Genomic DNA, 16,837 nt, shown 5'->3' on the forward strand with positions numbered 1-16,837 from the left:
AACAGCGAAATCGACATCTGTATGATACTGTGTATAAATGTTCGCTCATGGAAAACCATGGCCACCCCCTTGGCTCACATATAACCACCTTAACTCCATGTTTTAAGCAACACTTACAAAAGTCAAATAAACATACAGATTACAGATCTTCTGTGCACTACAAATGACAATGCAACTTAATAGGAGAAATCAATCTTCACTTAGTAAAATAAAATACACTAAAGGTTTCTATGTATCAGATTAAGTGAAAACAATTACCAGATCATTGCTTCCAACCAAATGTTTCTCCGGTAATAAGTGTATTTTATCGATATCAGGCAAGGCAAAACATCCTAAATAAGTGTAATGTAGTAATTTAATCTAGTATTTCATTCTTTTAGCTCTAGTAGAAAGCTTACAGATGGCTCAACTAATGCTATACTATTCACTTATATTTGACTCCACAAACTACATTTTGTTTGTTGAATTAGGAAAGTGGAATTAGGAGATTTGAGTCAGACAATGGCCATCGAATGAGTTGTTTGAGGCCATCATTCAAATAGTAAGGTGATGAAATTTTGTCAATAGTACAGCCTCAAGCTTAGATTGCAGCAGTTTGGATACATTAGCTACATGCTACAATTAGAGGAATTCAGAGTCATGTTTATCCTTGAATTTTAACAAGATGGTAAGTTTTCTTAGCTATTGTATCTCTGGTGAAATACAGTCATACTAGTGACAAACATCAATTGGGCATTAATTATATCCATGAAGCATTGGTTAAACAACTGTGACTGCATTGCACAATAATTTTGTATGATTAGCTGAAACTTTATTTTTGTTTTCATTGATAATGGGAGAATGGCTTCAGTTGCCTCAAAACCTGACATACAATAAGCTCTACCAAAAACCACTTTCTTCAAAAGGCCACCATAATTGAAGTGCCAAACTATATAGAAATTAACATTTAAATCATACTCATTTCAAGGCATCATGAGTTTCGCTGTCGGTCAAGGGGTGGTTTCAACTACCTGTTTCTACTGCAAAAGCACATAACAAAATATTAGTATTAAGACTGCTTGGTATCATAGTGTACAGTGCTCAGCAAAAAATCCTGATAGCTAAAAGAACAAAGTGACCAATAATAATAACTAAATGCTTGTCTATAAAAATGTTCTTCTTAGCTGTGGTTGTAATATTACCAGGTCGCTCTAATTGTTGCGCTGGCCCATACTGAAAGCAAGCACTCCCAATAACTCACAGCGTCATTGTTTCATATACAACATACATGTAAATCCCATCATTGAATAAAGTTATGTAACTCATAGCATCTGTTAATAATAAGACATGGTATAACCACGCTATAAATAAGCAATCATATAGTATTAGATAATTGTAGTAGAAGATTGTGGAAGATAGCATTTTATGCACAATCCAACAGAGGTTTTAGGGCATTGGCTAGTAGATATTATTGGGCTCGCTGAATTAGGAAGGATGTAGCATAACAGCCAATGATTTTACCATCTAGCATGTATATAAAAATATATCAACTGCAACTAACCTGAGACAGGCTGAACTTAGGCTACCATAAAACAAAATAATAAATAAAACAATAAAACCAATAATATTAGATAGAGGGTTTTTACCATTGATATCAATTATATCTAAAACTGTCTACAAAAGCAATGTTTGGTTGATTGCCCCGTTTTCAACATTCCTTTATTGTAGCTCATTCCAATTTTCTGCAAGTGTGAAAAGGTGTGATACTATAATTTTACTTGGTTTTACATGTACAACTATTTAGTCAAAAGCTTCACAACACAATTCTATGTTTATCAAGAAGAATATATACAAAGCTCTAATTATTAATATGTACACAATTTAGTCATGCTTGTGAATTTTCAATTGCTTCAAAATGAATTTTTTCAATATCAAAAAAGTTTATAATAACTATACTGTTGACATTCCAGAGTAGACCAATAATATGCAATAAGGCAATTTTTCAATTATTCCAGAATTGAAACTCAACAACATTCTGATCATAGCTATTTCCTTACTACAACAGTCCAAGGTTTAATAAAAAATTTAAAACAACTATTGCAAGTTGATTATGTCAGTCCTTGGTCAGCTATTTTATTGGATTCATTAGATAGAGAGCATGCCTAAAGAGCTTTCATTGCTTCTGCATAAGCTCGTTAATAAACAGCTTTGTAAGTGACAGCTCAATTTTGTGTTGCTGGCAGAATGTGAGATATGACTTGCTGCAGTCTGTGCAGCTAAGTCGATGATATGGTGGTCTGGATTTATTAATGAGATCTTAGTCTTGGCCCTTATATTACTAGACTGTTGACATCCAAGCTAAACATATTATGATGAAATAAGTTGCTCGAGGAAATTTCGTATTTTACCATTTTACATTTTTTAGGCAACAGGTTAATGCAATTACCCAATTCTCAATAACTTACTCTGTTGTGTAGTCTTATTCCAGCATTTCATTACCCCAGCGATCAGACAAAAGCAGTCTTGGGCCAAAAACAGTGTTTGGCTACACACCATTTCCGCAAAGTTGTGCAAAGAAACCTTAGTTCAGTGAACTCAACAATGCCATGTTGAAAACCTTTTTTGAAAGAATATCTAGCTAGGTTTGAACAAACTGACGAATGAATATATTTATAATACTCCAAATGTATAAATTGTTCATTTGAATCAATCAAGGGGGCAGTGCCCGGATCTCAGCAAGGAAGGATGTCCAGTACTTTTTATTTATTGACTGTTAGTTTCCACTACCAAGCTCAAATCCAACGCTTCTGTCTAGTTCCAATTACGGAACAGATAATTTCATGAACTAACCCCAGCTTGATGCGGTTCAAAATACAATGCATTACATTTCTTAGCTCAGTTCACTAAACTGCCATGCAGGGCCGTATCCTTCTATACTGCGGTTTCTGCCATGGCGGTACCTTTTTTTGAAGCACAAATCCTGGAATTCACGTCATTTTTGTTTGACTTCAACCCTTGGGCTGGGGAAAGGGTGTCGTTTATCGTTATAATGTCGTTTATCGGTTGCGCGGAGAAACGAACTTTATGTCGCTTTCGGTAGACGTTTATAAAGCTGTCGTCTAGTAGCGGTAAACAAAGGATGTGAAAGCTAGTAAGTTTTAAATATCATCAACAAGATATTACTCGATGAATCACAATAAAAAACGATTATCTGAGAGACGTTGCTTTGTGCTAAAAGCTAAAAAATCGTGCCTTCTTGGAAAAGAATAAAAATTGAAAAACCTATTCAACATAGGCTCGAATTTTAAAATGGTAAAATAAAAGTTATTTGATCCTGCGATCGTTAGTGATCTTTGTCAGATCAGAATAAAAAATAATTCAGATGATAGAAATGATGTAAACTTTTTGAACTTTTATTATTCTTGGAATATACAGAGAAAAACAATTGTTATTGTAGCTCACACGGCAACTTTTAGCGTTGGACTCTAGCAAATTGAATGCTTCTAAGCATTTCCTACAGAGACAATTGAACATGGTTGTATTTTTTGTAGTAGTATATAGATAAATTAATGCTATGTACAAAATATTTTGTTCATAGAAATAAATTTATGTTTGAGATATGCATGTAACATGCAAAGGCTGTAGCTTTCTGTAGCTTGGCTGGGACTTGGCTACCAGACTATTTGGCATTCAAATCAAAAGATTCAGAAGCATAGCTGTGGTGCGGGATCTCTGTGACATGGCCAGGATCTGGCTCACTCACTCAAAGACCCTGGCTAACTCTGACACATAACAAAATTAGTACCGACAAGAGGTGCACCAGAGAATGATTGATTCATTTATTATAGGGGTATAAAATTTCTTTGTGTACTAGTAGTGGCAGCACCATTGTAGTACTTGTAGTAGTAGTAGTAGTAATAGAAGTAGTGGTAGGGATATGTGTAACCAGATTAAAGTGGGAACAACTCTTGGTCTAAACGGCTGTGGATTGTGGAATCAATATTAAATGGCAACTATCTCAAATTTGATTTATTTTAACAATGATTTAAAACAGATTCATGAGGAAGTATGTGATTGAATTTTGATAGTCCTGGCTGTCAACAATTAATTAGTGATCATTAATAAATCAATCATCAGTGTCATATGATTGATTTTTTCATTTTGCTTCACTGATTTAAGAATGATCAGTTGTGATTGAAGTTTGAGTTGTCAGTTGAATGTAGCATAGACTCACTATTTACTCCAGCTCTTGATTAATTTGCCATTAATTATCATTATCAAATCATTTTTCAATCAGTATGGGTATGTGTTATGGGTAACAGTGATTTTTAGATCATTATCAACATAATATTAAATCTTAAGCCTGGCTAAATCAAATTACAATCATTTTTTTCTCTCTGTGTAAAATGATGCAATCTAATGGAAAATTGTGTGTCGAGTTGAGGAGACTGAGAAAATGTTGCAATATAAGAAAGTACATTTCATGCAAACAATAAAAACAAATTATTATTAGCATGAATCTGTAATATTGGAACAAGAAGTTGAGACAAAAAAAAGCGCAAATCGGATAATTAGGGTGAAACTTGGTACTTTACACTTTCACACAACTTTTTGCTGTCCGCTTTTACTGATGTAGTTGCAACTCGAAGTTGACTGGTCTGGTGTTCATCGGTGAGTTGACTTCGGTACCTGTCCTTAGTAAATTTCATTTTTGAAAAAAACTTCGCAACAAAATGTACTGTCAAAAAGTAATAACATGTTTCTAGCATGCAGCTCTAGATTTGGATACTTTCCAAATACATATTTGTCATAAAAGTTACTAAATCATTATTAGTATATGTTCTCCTCAATCAGCATGTGATTTTAATTCTATCATATCCATTTGATAGCGGTCAGGACTGTCTTCAGGTACCATGTCAAAGGGCTGAGAAAGTAGTTTGAACTTTAATTCACATTTTCTAAAATCAGTAAACTTCGTTGGAAATTCAGAATGCAACTTGTCAAGTTGTTTAGTATATTTAGAGCAATCTCTTCCTGGCAGTTCTGCTTTTCGGACTGCTAAACAAGGAAAATGAGTAAGTTGTGTTTTACTCAGTTGATTCCGAAACAGTTGAAGCTTCTTTTCAAAGGAACATATGTGTTCAAACATCTTGTTTACTAACTGGCATTTATTGGGTAGTTTAACATCTAAATTTGAAATACGTTGTGCGATGTCAGTTAGAAAGGCAAGGTCATTCATTGAGTCATCATTAGATAAACAAGCAACATCCTGCTGCTTATTAACAATGAAAGTCACAATCTCCTTTTTCAGATTCCCAAATCTTTTCAGCGTACTAGCTCGGCTCAACCAACGCACTGCAGAGAAGTACACAACATCTGGGTAATCTGAATCAAGTTCTTCTAAAATTGCCTTGAATTGGCGATGATTGAGTTCTCGAGCACGAATGTAATTCACACATTTAATAACACTTTTCACAGGCTATCAGCCGAGATATAAAAAGTGCTTAGTTTTTTAATTTCGTGGCCACCTCCTTTCAGATGGAAGATCCCTTCAATTTATACTAACTCAAGTATGTAGATTTCAAATCTGATGAGTGACTCTGGATTTGATTCCCATTTCATTGTAAAACCGAATTTGCGTGTAAGTCGGTAGTTATCTACACCTAATATATGAACATATGTGATTTTATGGGCCAAATAGCAATAAAAATACAAGTTAGTGCAAATAACTCACCTGCATGAACAGTTTCAGCTCCCGTGAGTTTGTCAAGTACTGTCTTCGATTTTACAAACAAGTATCCGGTGTGTTTCTCGCAGATCGAACATACTCTCTCCAGTACAGGCTTACTTGTGGACAGCTTCACGTTACTTGCAGATCTTAATGTTTTCTTTGGTGGAGGGGATACTGAAATGTCTCCTGGGTCATGTGCCACTGACAACTGTGGTAAAAAAGAAAGATAATTTTTCAAACCACGTGACAAAACTGGGACATAACATGCATTCACAAGCCAAATCAACCTTACTGTGAGGGTAACCCAATTAGTGCTGGAAAAGTGGATATCATTTTTTATCTTTTTTAATCTAACTTTTCAAGGACTTAACTGCAGTGAGTTTGTCTGTACTCTGTGCGAAAGTGAATTAAAGTGCTACACTGAGAACCTGATACACTACATAATATGACAGGATCTCGGCAGGATTGGATAGTGCTAATTAAAATTACCTCTGAGTAGTTTCTCTTTGCTTTCTCAAGCTTGCTTTTATTAACTAGTCTAGAGTAGCAATTATTGTGGATAGTTGCTCCAACTACCAATGAATCTCCTTTTACTTTAGCATGCACAGTCTTCTCAGGTTCTTTGTTAAGTTCAATCCATTGTTGGACAGTATTCTGTAGCACTGAGGATGAATAGTCAGTTAAATTAATTAAGGCACCTTTGTTGCCTTCAAAGTGAGCCACACGAGCCATCACAGACAAACAACACAGATGAATATCATCATGCTTACTGTTCTGTAATGTGATAACTTGACTCGGCTGACCTGTTCCAATTATAGAATAAAATCTGATTGGTTAAGAAGAAAAAAGTTGCCGAAAGCCGGTTAATCATGCGTGCCACAGTAAAACGAGACAAACTGGTTTGTTGCAATAGCTGCCTCTTTTCAGGACAAGCGAAATCAGTAAATCTCCTCAAGCAACTTTTTACTAATTCTCCATCCCTAAATGGCTTCCCTTTTTCTGCAAGTAACACACAGACTTTGAAGCTAAGGTCGGTTACAAGCTCAGAGTCTTTCTTATTTGAAGTAAACACCCCTTGTTGCTTCTTAATTGCCGGGGTCATCTGTTCCAGTTTGTCTAATCTAGCTTGGCCTAACAAGGTATCATGCGTGGCTGAATGTATTGATGTGTAATGTCATTTGATGTTGTATTCCTTCAATACAGCAATTGTAGCTTGGCAGATTACACGTATAACACCTTTGTTGTCCTCAACAACAAAATATTTGCTACTCAAGTCTTTATTGAAAACTCTGCCATTAACGTCAACTTTTCTTAGTAGCATAGATGTTTAATTCCAAAAGAATTCCCTCGACTGTTCTAGTACCATTGCAAAAAAACTTTAATGAGTACAATCAGCTGGCACAGAACTGAGTAGAATCGATAAATTTCATTTAACTCTGTGATATAAGTTTAAGAAAATATTTCTAAAATATTTTAATAAAAATTTATTAAATTTTTGAAGGAATAATCTGGCCCGAAAAGTTAAACTTTATGTTGGGTATTTTACTTCATTCTAACAGAATGCCCAAATACACCCCAGTTTGGAGCTAGTAGTGCCAGTTTAGTCTCCAGCAATACAACACTCGAAGCAGGTTGTGTATTATCCGATAGCAGGTGCAAGTATCAGGTGCAAGTATCAGGTGCAAGTATCAGGTGCGATGGGTAAAGTTAGTATACAGTAGACCCTCCTACACCGTAAACGATCTATTCCAGGAACCTTTACCTTATAGGATTATTTGTAGTGGTAATGAATTGTCAAGACCATTTATTATGAGTGTAGTTGGTGAGTACAGTGACTATCTGTTAGTTATGTACACCCAGTCAACAGTTACTTGTATCAGCTCATATTTATTTGATTGTTTTGTTTCTTACGGGTTTATGATTTTCTACATTCACTCTATGCAGATGTTAGACCCTTCAACTTTCCTAAACTCCTCTCTCAGGCTCCGGAGTGGAAACGCTTGCCAGGCGTGGACTCACTGCATGATTGGGATACCAAAACAGCCATAGGTCGTGCAGAGATGTCCATGTGCTATTTATTGTATATCACATCTGCTGTTGTAATTGTCGGTTTGTTCTATTTTGTTGTCATCAAGAGAAGACTTAGACTGCGTTCCAGAAAGTGTCCCCCACGAGCGGAGTCAAACCTTGACTATAACAAACCAATTTACTAACCAAATAGAAAGCTATGTCACCAAAATCTTTATGTTTTTTCTTGCAAATTTTGTGCTAGCATACATGCCATTTTCTTGTATGTAGAATTTTGTCTACTGGTGCTTCTTTTTTTAGCCAATTAACTTTTTGCTGATCTGTTATAAGTTTTTACACTAGCTTTGCCAGGAAATATATCTGTACCAATATTCTTAAAATTAGCAATAAATCGCTGTAACTGATTGAGTGGATAATAACAGCTATACTACGAGCGCATGAGGAGTTGTTTTAGTACTATGGGCAAGGAATCAATGAATAGGTCCGACTTACTATAGCTGTACTAGGAGTAGTGGTTACTGTAGAGGGAGCCACAGTTCTACTATGAATTAAAATGATACAGTGTAGAAACGGCAGTACTTTGTGTCGAATGTAAATTTATTAAAAACTTACAGTGTGTCAGTGTGAGGCTGATGCTGAAAGATGTTGCTTGATAAGTCAGAGGCAATATCAAGAAACTGAGTGAGAATTTATTAAAATTAGAGGATTTCAACTGACTGATACCAAAATCAATAAAATTGCAGCTGTTCTAGCAACCACAGCAGGTGTTCTGCAGTTCAATAATACTCGTGTTTACACACACTTCGATCTTTGGAGTTGTTGGCACTAGAGGTTATAGAAGACGACTCAAAATACACTTTGTATTCTCAATTTTGTACCTCGTGAGCACTGCTTGTGCCGCTCACATATCAACCATAGCTTCCATATTAACTGTTTAGTGATGTTTTAGGCACAGCCTGTAGTACTGAATAACATAAATGCAAGAGTCATGGCCTTTCAATCTCTACATGAAATAGATTCTATATTACTGAGCTAGCTTTCCAGTGAAATTGTAAAATATAAACAGCTGACTAACACTCAATAATATATTTCTACATTGTGTTCTCATGTGGTCTATTGGGGTATTTCAACTGGCATAAATATTACCTGCAACCTAATGGAAGGTTATCATATTTTACGACTAAGAGAAAGCCTCAACTTCCTAGTATTTCATGTGATCCATATAAATAATCAGAAACTCCATGTTGGCCCTTAATACGCTGTTCTATGAGCTGTCACCTTGTAGCACACGATGTTTTAATGTACATGTATATGTACATTAAAAAATTTAATGTATATACATGTAAAACACATTTTTAGTTTTAGTATATGAGTAATTCAAAGCACTACACATTTATTAGCTCTACCTCTTATTAGCTATACACCATACATTTTATATTTCAACTGACTGAGCAATAAAACTATCAATAGAAATACTCATACACTCTATGAATATTCAAATTCCTTCTATGCTTTTATTATCTCTGTTCTTTTTGTAACCAACTCATGCTTTTTACAGATTTTCTACCAATTTTTCTATATCTTTAGAATTTTTTTGTCAACTGCCCACTATACTTAACAGATCTTTGTAGATCTCTGTTGGTATTTTTAGGTCTCCAAAAGTATTTTTTTTATCCAACACGGTGAACTTTGTAACTACACAAGTCTCTAGTCATGTGAGAGTCTGGTAGGCGTCATCTCTCTGATAAAATTAATACCAAGCATTGCGACAGATATTTAATCACCAACTCAAACTACACACCTCCTAGCACTTAGCTCGAATGCATACAATTTATATCAATGATTAGCTAATCAGAGATCTGCTCAACATGCCGGCTGTTGCCATTCCATATTTTCACTATTCATTTTAAAACAAGAATATGATGACTGCTGCCACGAAGCACTGGGAAGAATATATTTCAGATCAAGGATTTATTTTAATACTTATTTTACCCTACATGATGAATTTATTCGCGGATTTATCCTTGTCATGTTGTAGCAGGTGCTACGTTTAGTCTGTATAATAAATAGCTCAATTTTTATGGTTCATTTTATGAAGAGAATAATATTACTATTTGAGAACCATTGAAACAGTGAAGTAGTATCAGGAGTCATGGTAAGTTGTCATCATGTTAAAAAACTTACACTTCAAATACTTATCAAAAGTATTGATGACTTACACAATAATATTTACCAGTAAGGCTTTGAGAACATATATTAACATGACTCATAGCTTTTATAACAATACATTCCCTCTCTTTAAGATTTATCTCCTCACACTTATTACTTCTATTGTTAAAGAGTTAATCTTCTTAGTCTGTATAACTTGTCAGCTTCACAATTACAAATCACCTTTTCAAAATACATTAGCTACCATTTAATACATTTTTGTGATATCAGTAGTGGATCTTTTTAGCTTTTGACATGTCATGTGATAACTGTGGAGACACCTGTGCATTTTGTCAAAAAGGTACTATGTGTTCATAGTGGGGTATTAAGTTGCCTTTTGAATCAGTGATTGAAATATGTTTTATTGATCAATTCTAAATCAATACAATAAAGAATGTTGGTACCAATATTTGCATTTTAGACTGCAAAGGTATCACAACTCCAGCAGCATCAACTGATTCCCTGCATCGCAAGTCAGCCATACATATGGAGCTATTAAACTGAATTTTCTAGCTGACAGAGTGAACTTTGTAACTAAACAGGTGTTTGGTCATGTGAGAGTCTGGCTGGCATCACATTTGTAATAACACTGCTATTTCCAGCTTGTCAAACATTTTATCACATCTTAAACGACCACCTTCTGACCTTTAAGTTCCTTATGTATACAATTTACATGAAAGTTTATCTTATCAGAGTTTCACTGCAAACAAAATGCTGCCTGCTATCATGAAACTCTTGAAGCAACTCACCTGGTATTTGAGCTCCCACATATACAAGCCAATTATGTATGTTTACTTTTGTCATGAGACACTCGAGTGATACACTTTTACTTTTATACCCTTAAATATTTATCACTTATTGACCTACCCTTTGGGGTGATTTTCAATATGTGAGCTTCAATAAAACATTGACTTTATTCCTGTCATCATAGTGATTCAGCACCACAGCGTCATATAAAACTATCTTATAGACACCCCAAATATCTAAAATATCTTAAAATTTTTTAATTTTGTTCTGATTATCTTTAGAATTAATGTTACTCCTAGTGTTTGCGGCAACTCTACTGGAAGGTGAAATGTTCACCATCTGTGAACTTGTTGGTTTTTCTTGTTGGTCCCAATCTGTTCAAGGAATTATATTCACTTAACTAACATTTCCTTCTTCAAAGGGTCAACTTCCATAGAATGTGTATGTAAACCTGTTGGTTATAATAGATCCAGATTACTTGCTGTAAACGAGAGCTTATACTACTGCAAAGTTTTTCGAGTCATTTTAACAGCATGTTTATTGATGTCAATAGCCTTCACAGCAAAAATAAATCTTATTTATATAATAATTAATTTAACAAAGTCATACAATTGCTATAACTTTAATTTTTTAAATTATATGTTATGTATTTTATATTGGAAAGTATGAGATCAGAATTGTCTCCTCTCAGCAGTTGCATCTATCGTTGAAAAATTATATGTTGATGGCAGATATGAATAGTTAGGCTATCTGTTACAGATCACGCATGACTCATTAAATATCTGTGATAGATCAGCCACGAATACTAAGGATATCTATTATAGATCAAACAAATACTCAAGCTACCTACCATAAGTCAGACATAGAAACTTGGCTGTGTCATAGATAAGACATGCATACTAAGGCTATCTGTCATCGATCAGACATCGATACTAAGGCTATCCGTCATCAGCCTTAGTTTTGGCATACAGTATCACTTCTCCTGGCCGCATCAGACAAGTGTGCTATTTGTTGGTGCAATTTGGACATTTTCTATTTTTTTAAAAGGTACTTTTTGTAATACGTTTACATAAGAGCCCAGTGCGTGGCTTGACAAGAGATCCTTTGGTACGACTTGCTCCCCAATAATGCCCACTATCTTTGGAGATGAATTTTACTGCAACTTAGATGGTCTACGACTCTACATTAACATTATACAATCATGGCTGTTTCTGTTAGCCATTTTTAGAGCCTTTTTAGGCCAGCTGCAGCAGTGAGACCAGCTCTAAAGCATTGAAGGGTTCACAATGAGTGGGGAATATCATCTGTTACTCTATGGTGGTCTAAGAAAGTTGGAATTTTGCCAAGCTATGCAGGTGGCATTATATAGCATGAGTGCAGTTCAATGATGGACAGATGTGTTCATAAAAATCACTGCTAGATGAGTAGAGAGGAGAAAATGTATCAAGTATAAATATGAAAATGTATTTAATTATAAATCTTAAACAAGAACTACAAGTGATATCAATTAAACAAAGATAAACGTATCAGCCCTGAGGCTCATGAAGCTGGTCTCCTGTCTCATCTGTATCAGTAGGAGTACGCAGATAAATATCTAGTCTGTTAAGTCTTTCCATCATGGCAGCCAAATCTAAAGGAACAAATACTTATCAGTATCTATCGTAAACAACAATATCATTCATCTCTATCTATAAAAATTGCACCATCTCACAACCACCTTGTGTAAACCATCCTTCAGACTAAGGGTATGTTTAAAATAGATGGTTTGGAGTTGTAAAAACTGCAGTGTAGTAATACAATTTAGACGGAATTCATACGACCATGAAAACAGATTTGAGCGATTGGCTCCCTTTGAGCATTAACCAATAGAACTAATTGCTGACCAGCCAATAGTAATGATGAAACAATACTCATCATATCCATACCTTATAAGTTAATAACTAGCAAGACAAAGTACACATGAAGGTAAATGAATACGTGTTGTTACTGATGAACAGTAAATATATGGATATTAAAATTCAAATACTAGTTGAACTGTGTGTAAAAACTTTACCTGCTGTCATCTGATTGTTTGCTTCTTGCAGGGCTACGACCTGCTGCTGAGACTCCTCTCTCTGATTGGCCAATGCTACGACAAAAATAGAATCATGGCTCATATACTGCTGTACGCATGAAGGTAAATGAATACGTGATGTTACTGATGAACAGTAAATATATGGATATTAAAATTCAAATACTAGTTGAACTGTGTGTAAAAACTTTACCTGCTGTCATCTGATTGTTTGCTTCTTGAAGGGCTACGACCTGCTGCTGAGACTCCTCCCTCTGACTGGCTAATTCTAAAACAATAAAATAACATAAAATAAATAAAATAAAATCATGGCTCATGTACTGCTACTATGAGACTCTACTGTTACACAACTGATACTTACAGTTAATACTTGTGATTGTACAGCAAAGTTCCTCAGGGTATCAATTATCATTTCTCCACAGCAACAGACTACAGATATAATTTACCTGCTGTCTTGCGATTATCTGCTTCCTGAAGATCTGAAATCTGCTGCTTAGACTCCACTAACTCCTCTTTTAGTTTGGTCAACTCCTTCCTCTGATTGGCCAACTCTAAAACAACAATAGAATCAAGGCTCATGTACTGGTACTGTTACATCTTACAAAAAGAAGCAATAAGCAAATGTAACATTACAATTAGACAGCTTTAATAGCAACTGAACCAGAGTTAACACTAGCCAACTCAACACTGAACAAGGTCAGCTGACCAGCTGGTAAGAAAGACAAAATATAGGTAGATGACACATCCTAATGCTAAAATAACAATATAATAACAATAATAATTTAACAATCATGGTTCATGTATTGATAAGGTTTAAAAACAACAATATTTTATTAACAACTATAGAATCATGGTTCATGTACTGTTACTACATGAGAAGGAGATATAGAGAAACACAAAAGTATAGACTCAGAACTAGTGCAAAGAGTTTATGGTGAGGAGTAAATTAGTTTTGGTATAAATTTACGAATTAATACATTTTTAAAAACTAGAAAAAAATAAAGTTTTGTAGAAAGAATATTTTCATGAGCTCAGGTACTGCTGTTCCAGTAACAGCTTAAGAACTGTAAATCCTACCTTTTGATTTTTGATTGTCAGCTTTGTGCAGGGCAGCAAATTTTTGGTAAGTGGCTGAATGGGCTACAACAAAGTGAAGATAAATACTTCATTATCATAAAAGGATCAACAGATAAACCAACTTATGAATAGGAACCATTCCCCTTATTTATTATAGCCTCAGGTATATGTGGAAGGAGGCAACTGGTACTGCGGGTGTTATGTTAATGCTATTAGTTAAAACTATTTGAGCAAATGTTAAAATATAGCCTGAGAAACTAGTGCTAAGAGTTTATGTTAGGAGTTATTGCAATGAGAATCAACTAGTATGGCTGATAGGAACAAATATTATATAAGTTCCTACTGCATTCTTGCCTAAATCCTTATGCGCAAAACATTCCTATTGTACGTTGCACTTATCTGCTCTAAGGCTACAACCAAGTGTACAGACTCAGTGAGTAATAATAGACTGAGAAACTGCATTTAAACTGTTAAAAAATTTCAGTAAAACTATACCATATTTTATGCTTCCTCAAACATTGTGATTCTATCTTTAGCAAGAGCTGCTCCATAGAAAAAATATTTACAACAATATTTACAACAATTTACAACAATATTTACAACAACTATAACTTTACTATAATAAGAGCTGTGTCTGTCAGAACTACTACTACTATAATTCTAGTAAATAGCTCATGTTTCTATTCAAAACTGTAGTGAGTAATAAGAATATACATGAATCAGGAGAGTTCAGCTAAGTGCTGACTAATAGCTGCCACAAGGTGCTGAGCTGCTAACATCACTTTAATCCTATCAGTTTTGAATAAGGAATTAAAATACTCAGACTATAATTATCCAAGAGAGAGCAGAGGTATTGAGTGATTAGCAAGGTCTGAGTGTTGGCTGAAGAGAAGAGGCTGAACTGACAGCATTTAATACAGAGACAGAGCTGAACTGCTTCTACAGCTCACTGCAGTCTCTATGCAAGGAAAATGTAGATGGAATTCCCCAGGGTATGTTTACAAAGATACCCTGGGGACAAGCGGAGAGTTATGCAATAGAGTAGTACAAGTGAGTCGCTGGTATCACACTGTATAATAATCCTACCTGCTAATACTGGCTGCTTCCAGCTCTTAAGCAGCTCTACGGTCTCGTTATTTCCCTCAGACTCTGCCTCCTCCAGAGGAGTTCTACTGTCACAGTTCTTTACACTGAGGAGTGCAGAGACTTTATCAGGAGGGATGGAGGTCAGCATAGACTGCAGAGCTGCTGTGTGTCCCATGTAGGCTGCCTTGTGAAGTGCTGTGTCTAGTCTGTTAGTCTGTATGTTGAGCAGGGAGACTCGTTGCTCTACTGACAGGCTGATAAGTAGAGTCTCTACTATCTCTGTATATCCTCTCAATGCAGCCCGTGTTAGAGCTGTCCAACCCAGTCCAGCCTTCTCAGCTATCAGCTCATACTTCTTACCAGAGGATACAGTGTGAAGTATAAGCTCTACTAACTCTCTATCTCCCTTCAATACAGCCCTGTACAGAGTTGTACGCCCAATAACATCCTTCTCAAACAGCAACTCATCTGCTATTCCTCTCAATGGAGTGAGTAACAGATGAACTAATAAAGAGTGGCCTCTGTAGATAGCCAATAGCAGAGCTGTATACGACTTGCTATCCCTGATATTCGTTATAAGCTGAAGTAGCTGATAAGGAGGTGTGGTTGTTAGAGCAGCCCTAAGAGAGGTAATGTCAGGAGCTCCACTAGCTCTAATATATTCCCTAATCCATTGCTCCATTGTATCCTGTAAAATACTCCACACAGTAAAATATGATAGAGAAAAATGAAGACAAATTGTGACTCAACTGCTGACTCTGGGTAAGCTGATGACTTATAAAGCTGCCAGCCATAACAGAGTTGCTGCAGGTGAACCCTGGATATTCACAGAGTGTAAAAAGGAGACTAGGAATGTGATACTCAGAGCTGGGAAATCAGGCATCAACATTCCTGCTATTTGCTCTCTCATGTGTTAAACTAATGGAAATAAACTCAGTAAAATTTTAACAAAGACAAAGCAGAAGACAGCAATAAGATTCATGCAGTCTCCTACTTTAAACATTAATTTCCTATAAAACTGGTGACTAAATACAATCAGTGACCTGCAGCTGATTCTGACCAGAATAAAGGCAAGAGAAGCAGCTAAAAACTCTAGTTTCAGAGCTCCTCATTCTATTCATAAGAGGAATATGATATATTTACAGTAGGAATTGTTTGCTGGTACAAAATAACTGAGGAATGAAACCAGAGACTCCTGACCTTAACTTAACCTCACTAGATGATAGACTCTATGAGTCTCCTCAGGGTAGAGAGTGATAGTCTCAGGAGGTCAGAGTTATATTATAATCACACTAACTCAGTGTCTCTCCTCATCTACTCTATTATTCCCAGTAAGTATAATATCAACAGATGCTAATATAATAGAGATGTTATACTTACCTGTTGATACTCTGTAGGTACTCGGTATATGATATGCTTGCTGGCCGCTTCATGCATTTTATAGCTTGAATATATCTCCGCCCCTCATTCAGCAATCCGGGTCTTGATTGGCTGAAGCAAATATAACTTGTCAATTACAGAATAGTTCGCAGGCCAGTAATGACAATGAACAGTTAACATTGTAATAATATTGAGTAATGTACACAGGAAACAATATTTAAATAATTCATCATGTGAGTCTATTATATGAAAAAGACATTTGATGAATATTTAAAGCAAATCCAGGACTAATGCTAGTTATATGGGTGAACCTAGCAGCACTAGTGTTTTGCTGCATGAGATTACTCCCGGGTCTCACAGTGGGAAAAGGAACCATGATTTACATGCTGCTGAGTAACAATACAGTAATATTATATCCCTACTACAGTAGTTCAAACATCCACAATGTTCAATATAGTTTAAACTATTGACTAGTTGAAATGTCTATATTACTATCAACTGTATTATTATATCAGCTTCACAACTCATAA

At 35.4% G+C, this 16,837-nt stretch overlaps 1 protein-coding gene across 1 annotated transcript in view; it reads right to left on the bottom strand.

The window, feature by feature from the left end:
• The window catches only part of LOC137398385 (serine/threonine-protein phosphatase 6 regulatory ankyrin repeat subunit B-like), a 78,194-nt gene extending 61,830 nt beyond the window's left edge, over positions 1–16,364 (bottom strand). Inside the window, exons 1-5 of the mRNA XM_068084492.1 lie at positions 16,308–16,364; positions 14,928–15,615; positions 13,842–13,904; positions 13,211–13,315; positions 12,958–13,032 (exon numbers count right to left, since the gene is read on the bottom strand). Coding sequence (XP_067940593.1) covers positions 12,958–13,032; positions 13,211–13,315; positions 13,842–13,904; positions 14,928–15,615; positions 16,308–16,364 — 988 coding nt within the window. The remainder of the gene's footprint in view (positions 1–12,957; positions 13,033–13,210; positions 13,316–13,841; positions 13,905–14,927; positions 15,616–16,307) is intronic.
• Between the last annotated feature and the right edge of the window lie 473 nt (positions 16,365–16,837).

The sequence above is a fragment of the Watersipora subatra genome, chromosome 6 (assembly GCF_963576615.1).
Source record: "Watersipora subatra chromosome 6, tzWatSuba1.1, whole genome shotgun sequence".
Classification (NCBI taxonomy): domain Eukaryota; kingdom Metazoa; phylum Bryozoa; class Gymnolaemata; order Cheilostomatida; family Watersiporidae; genus Watersipora; species Watersipora subatra.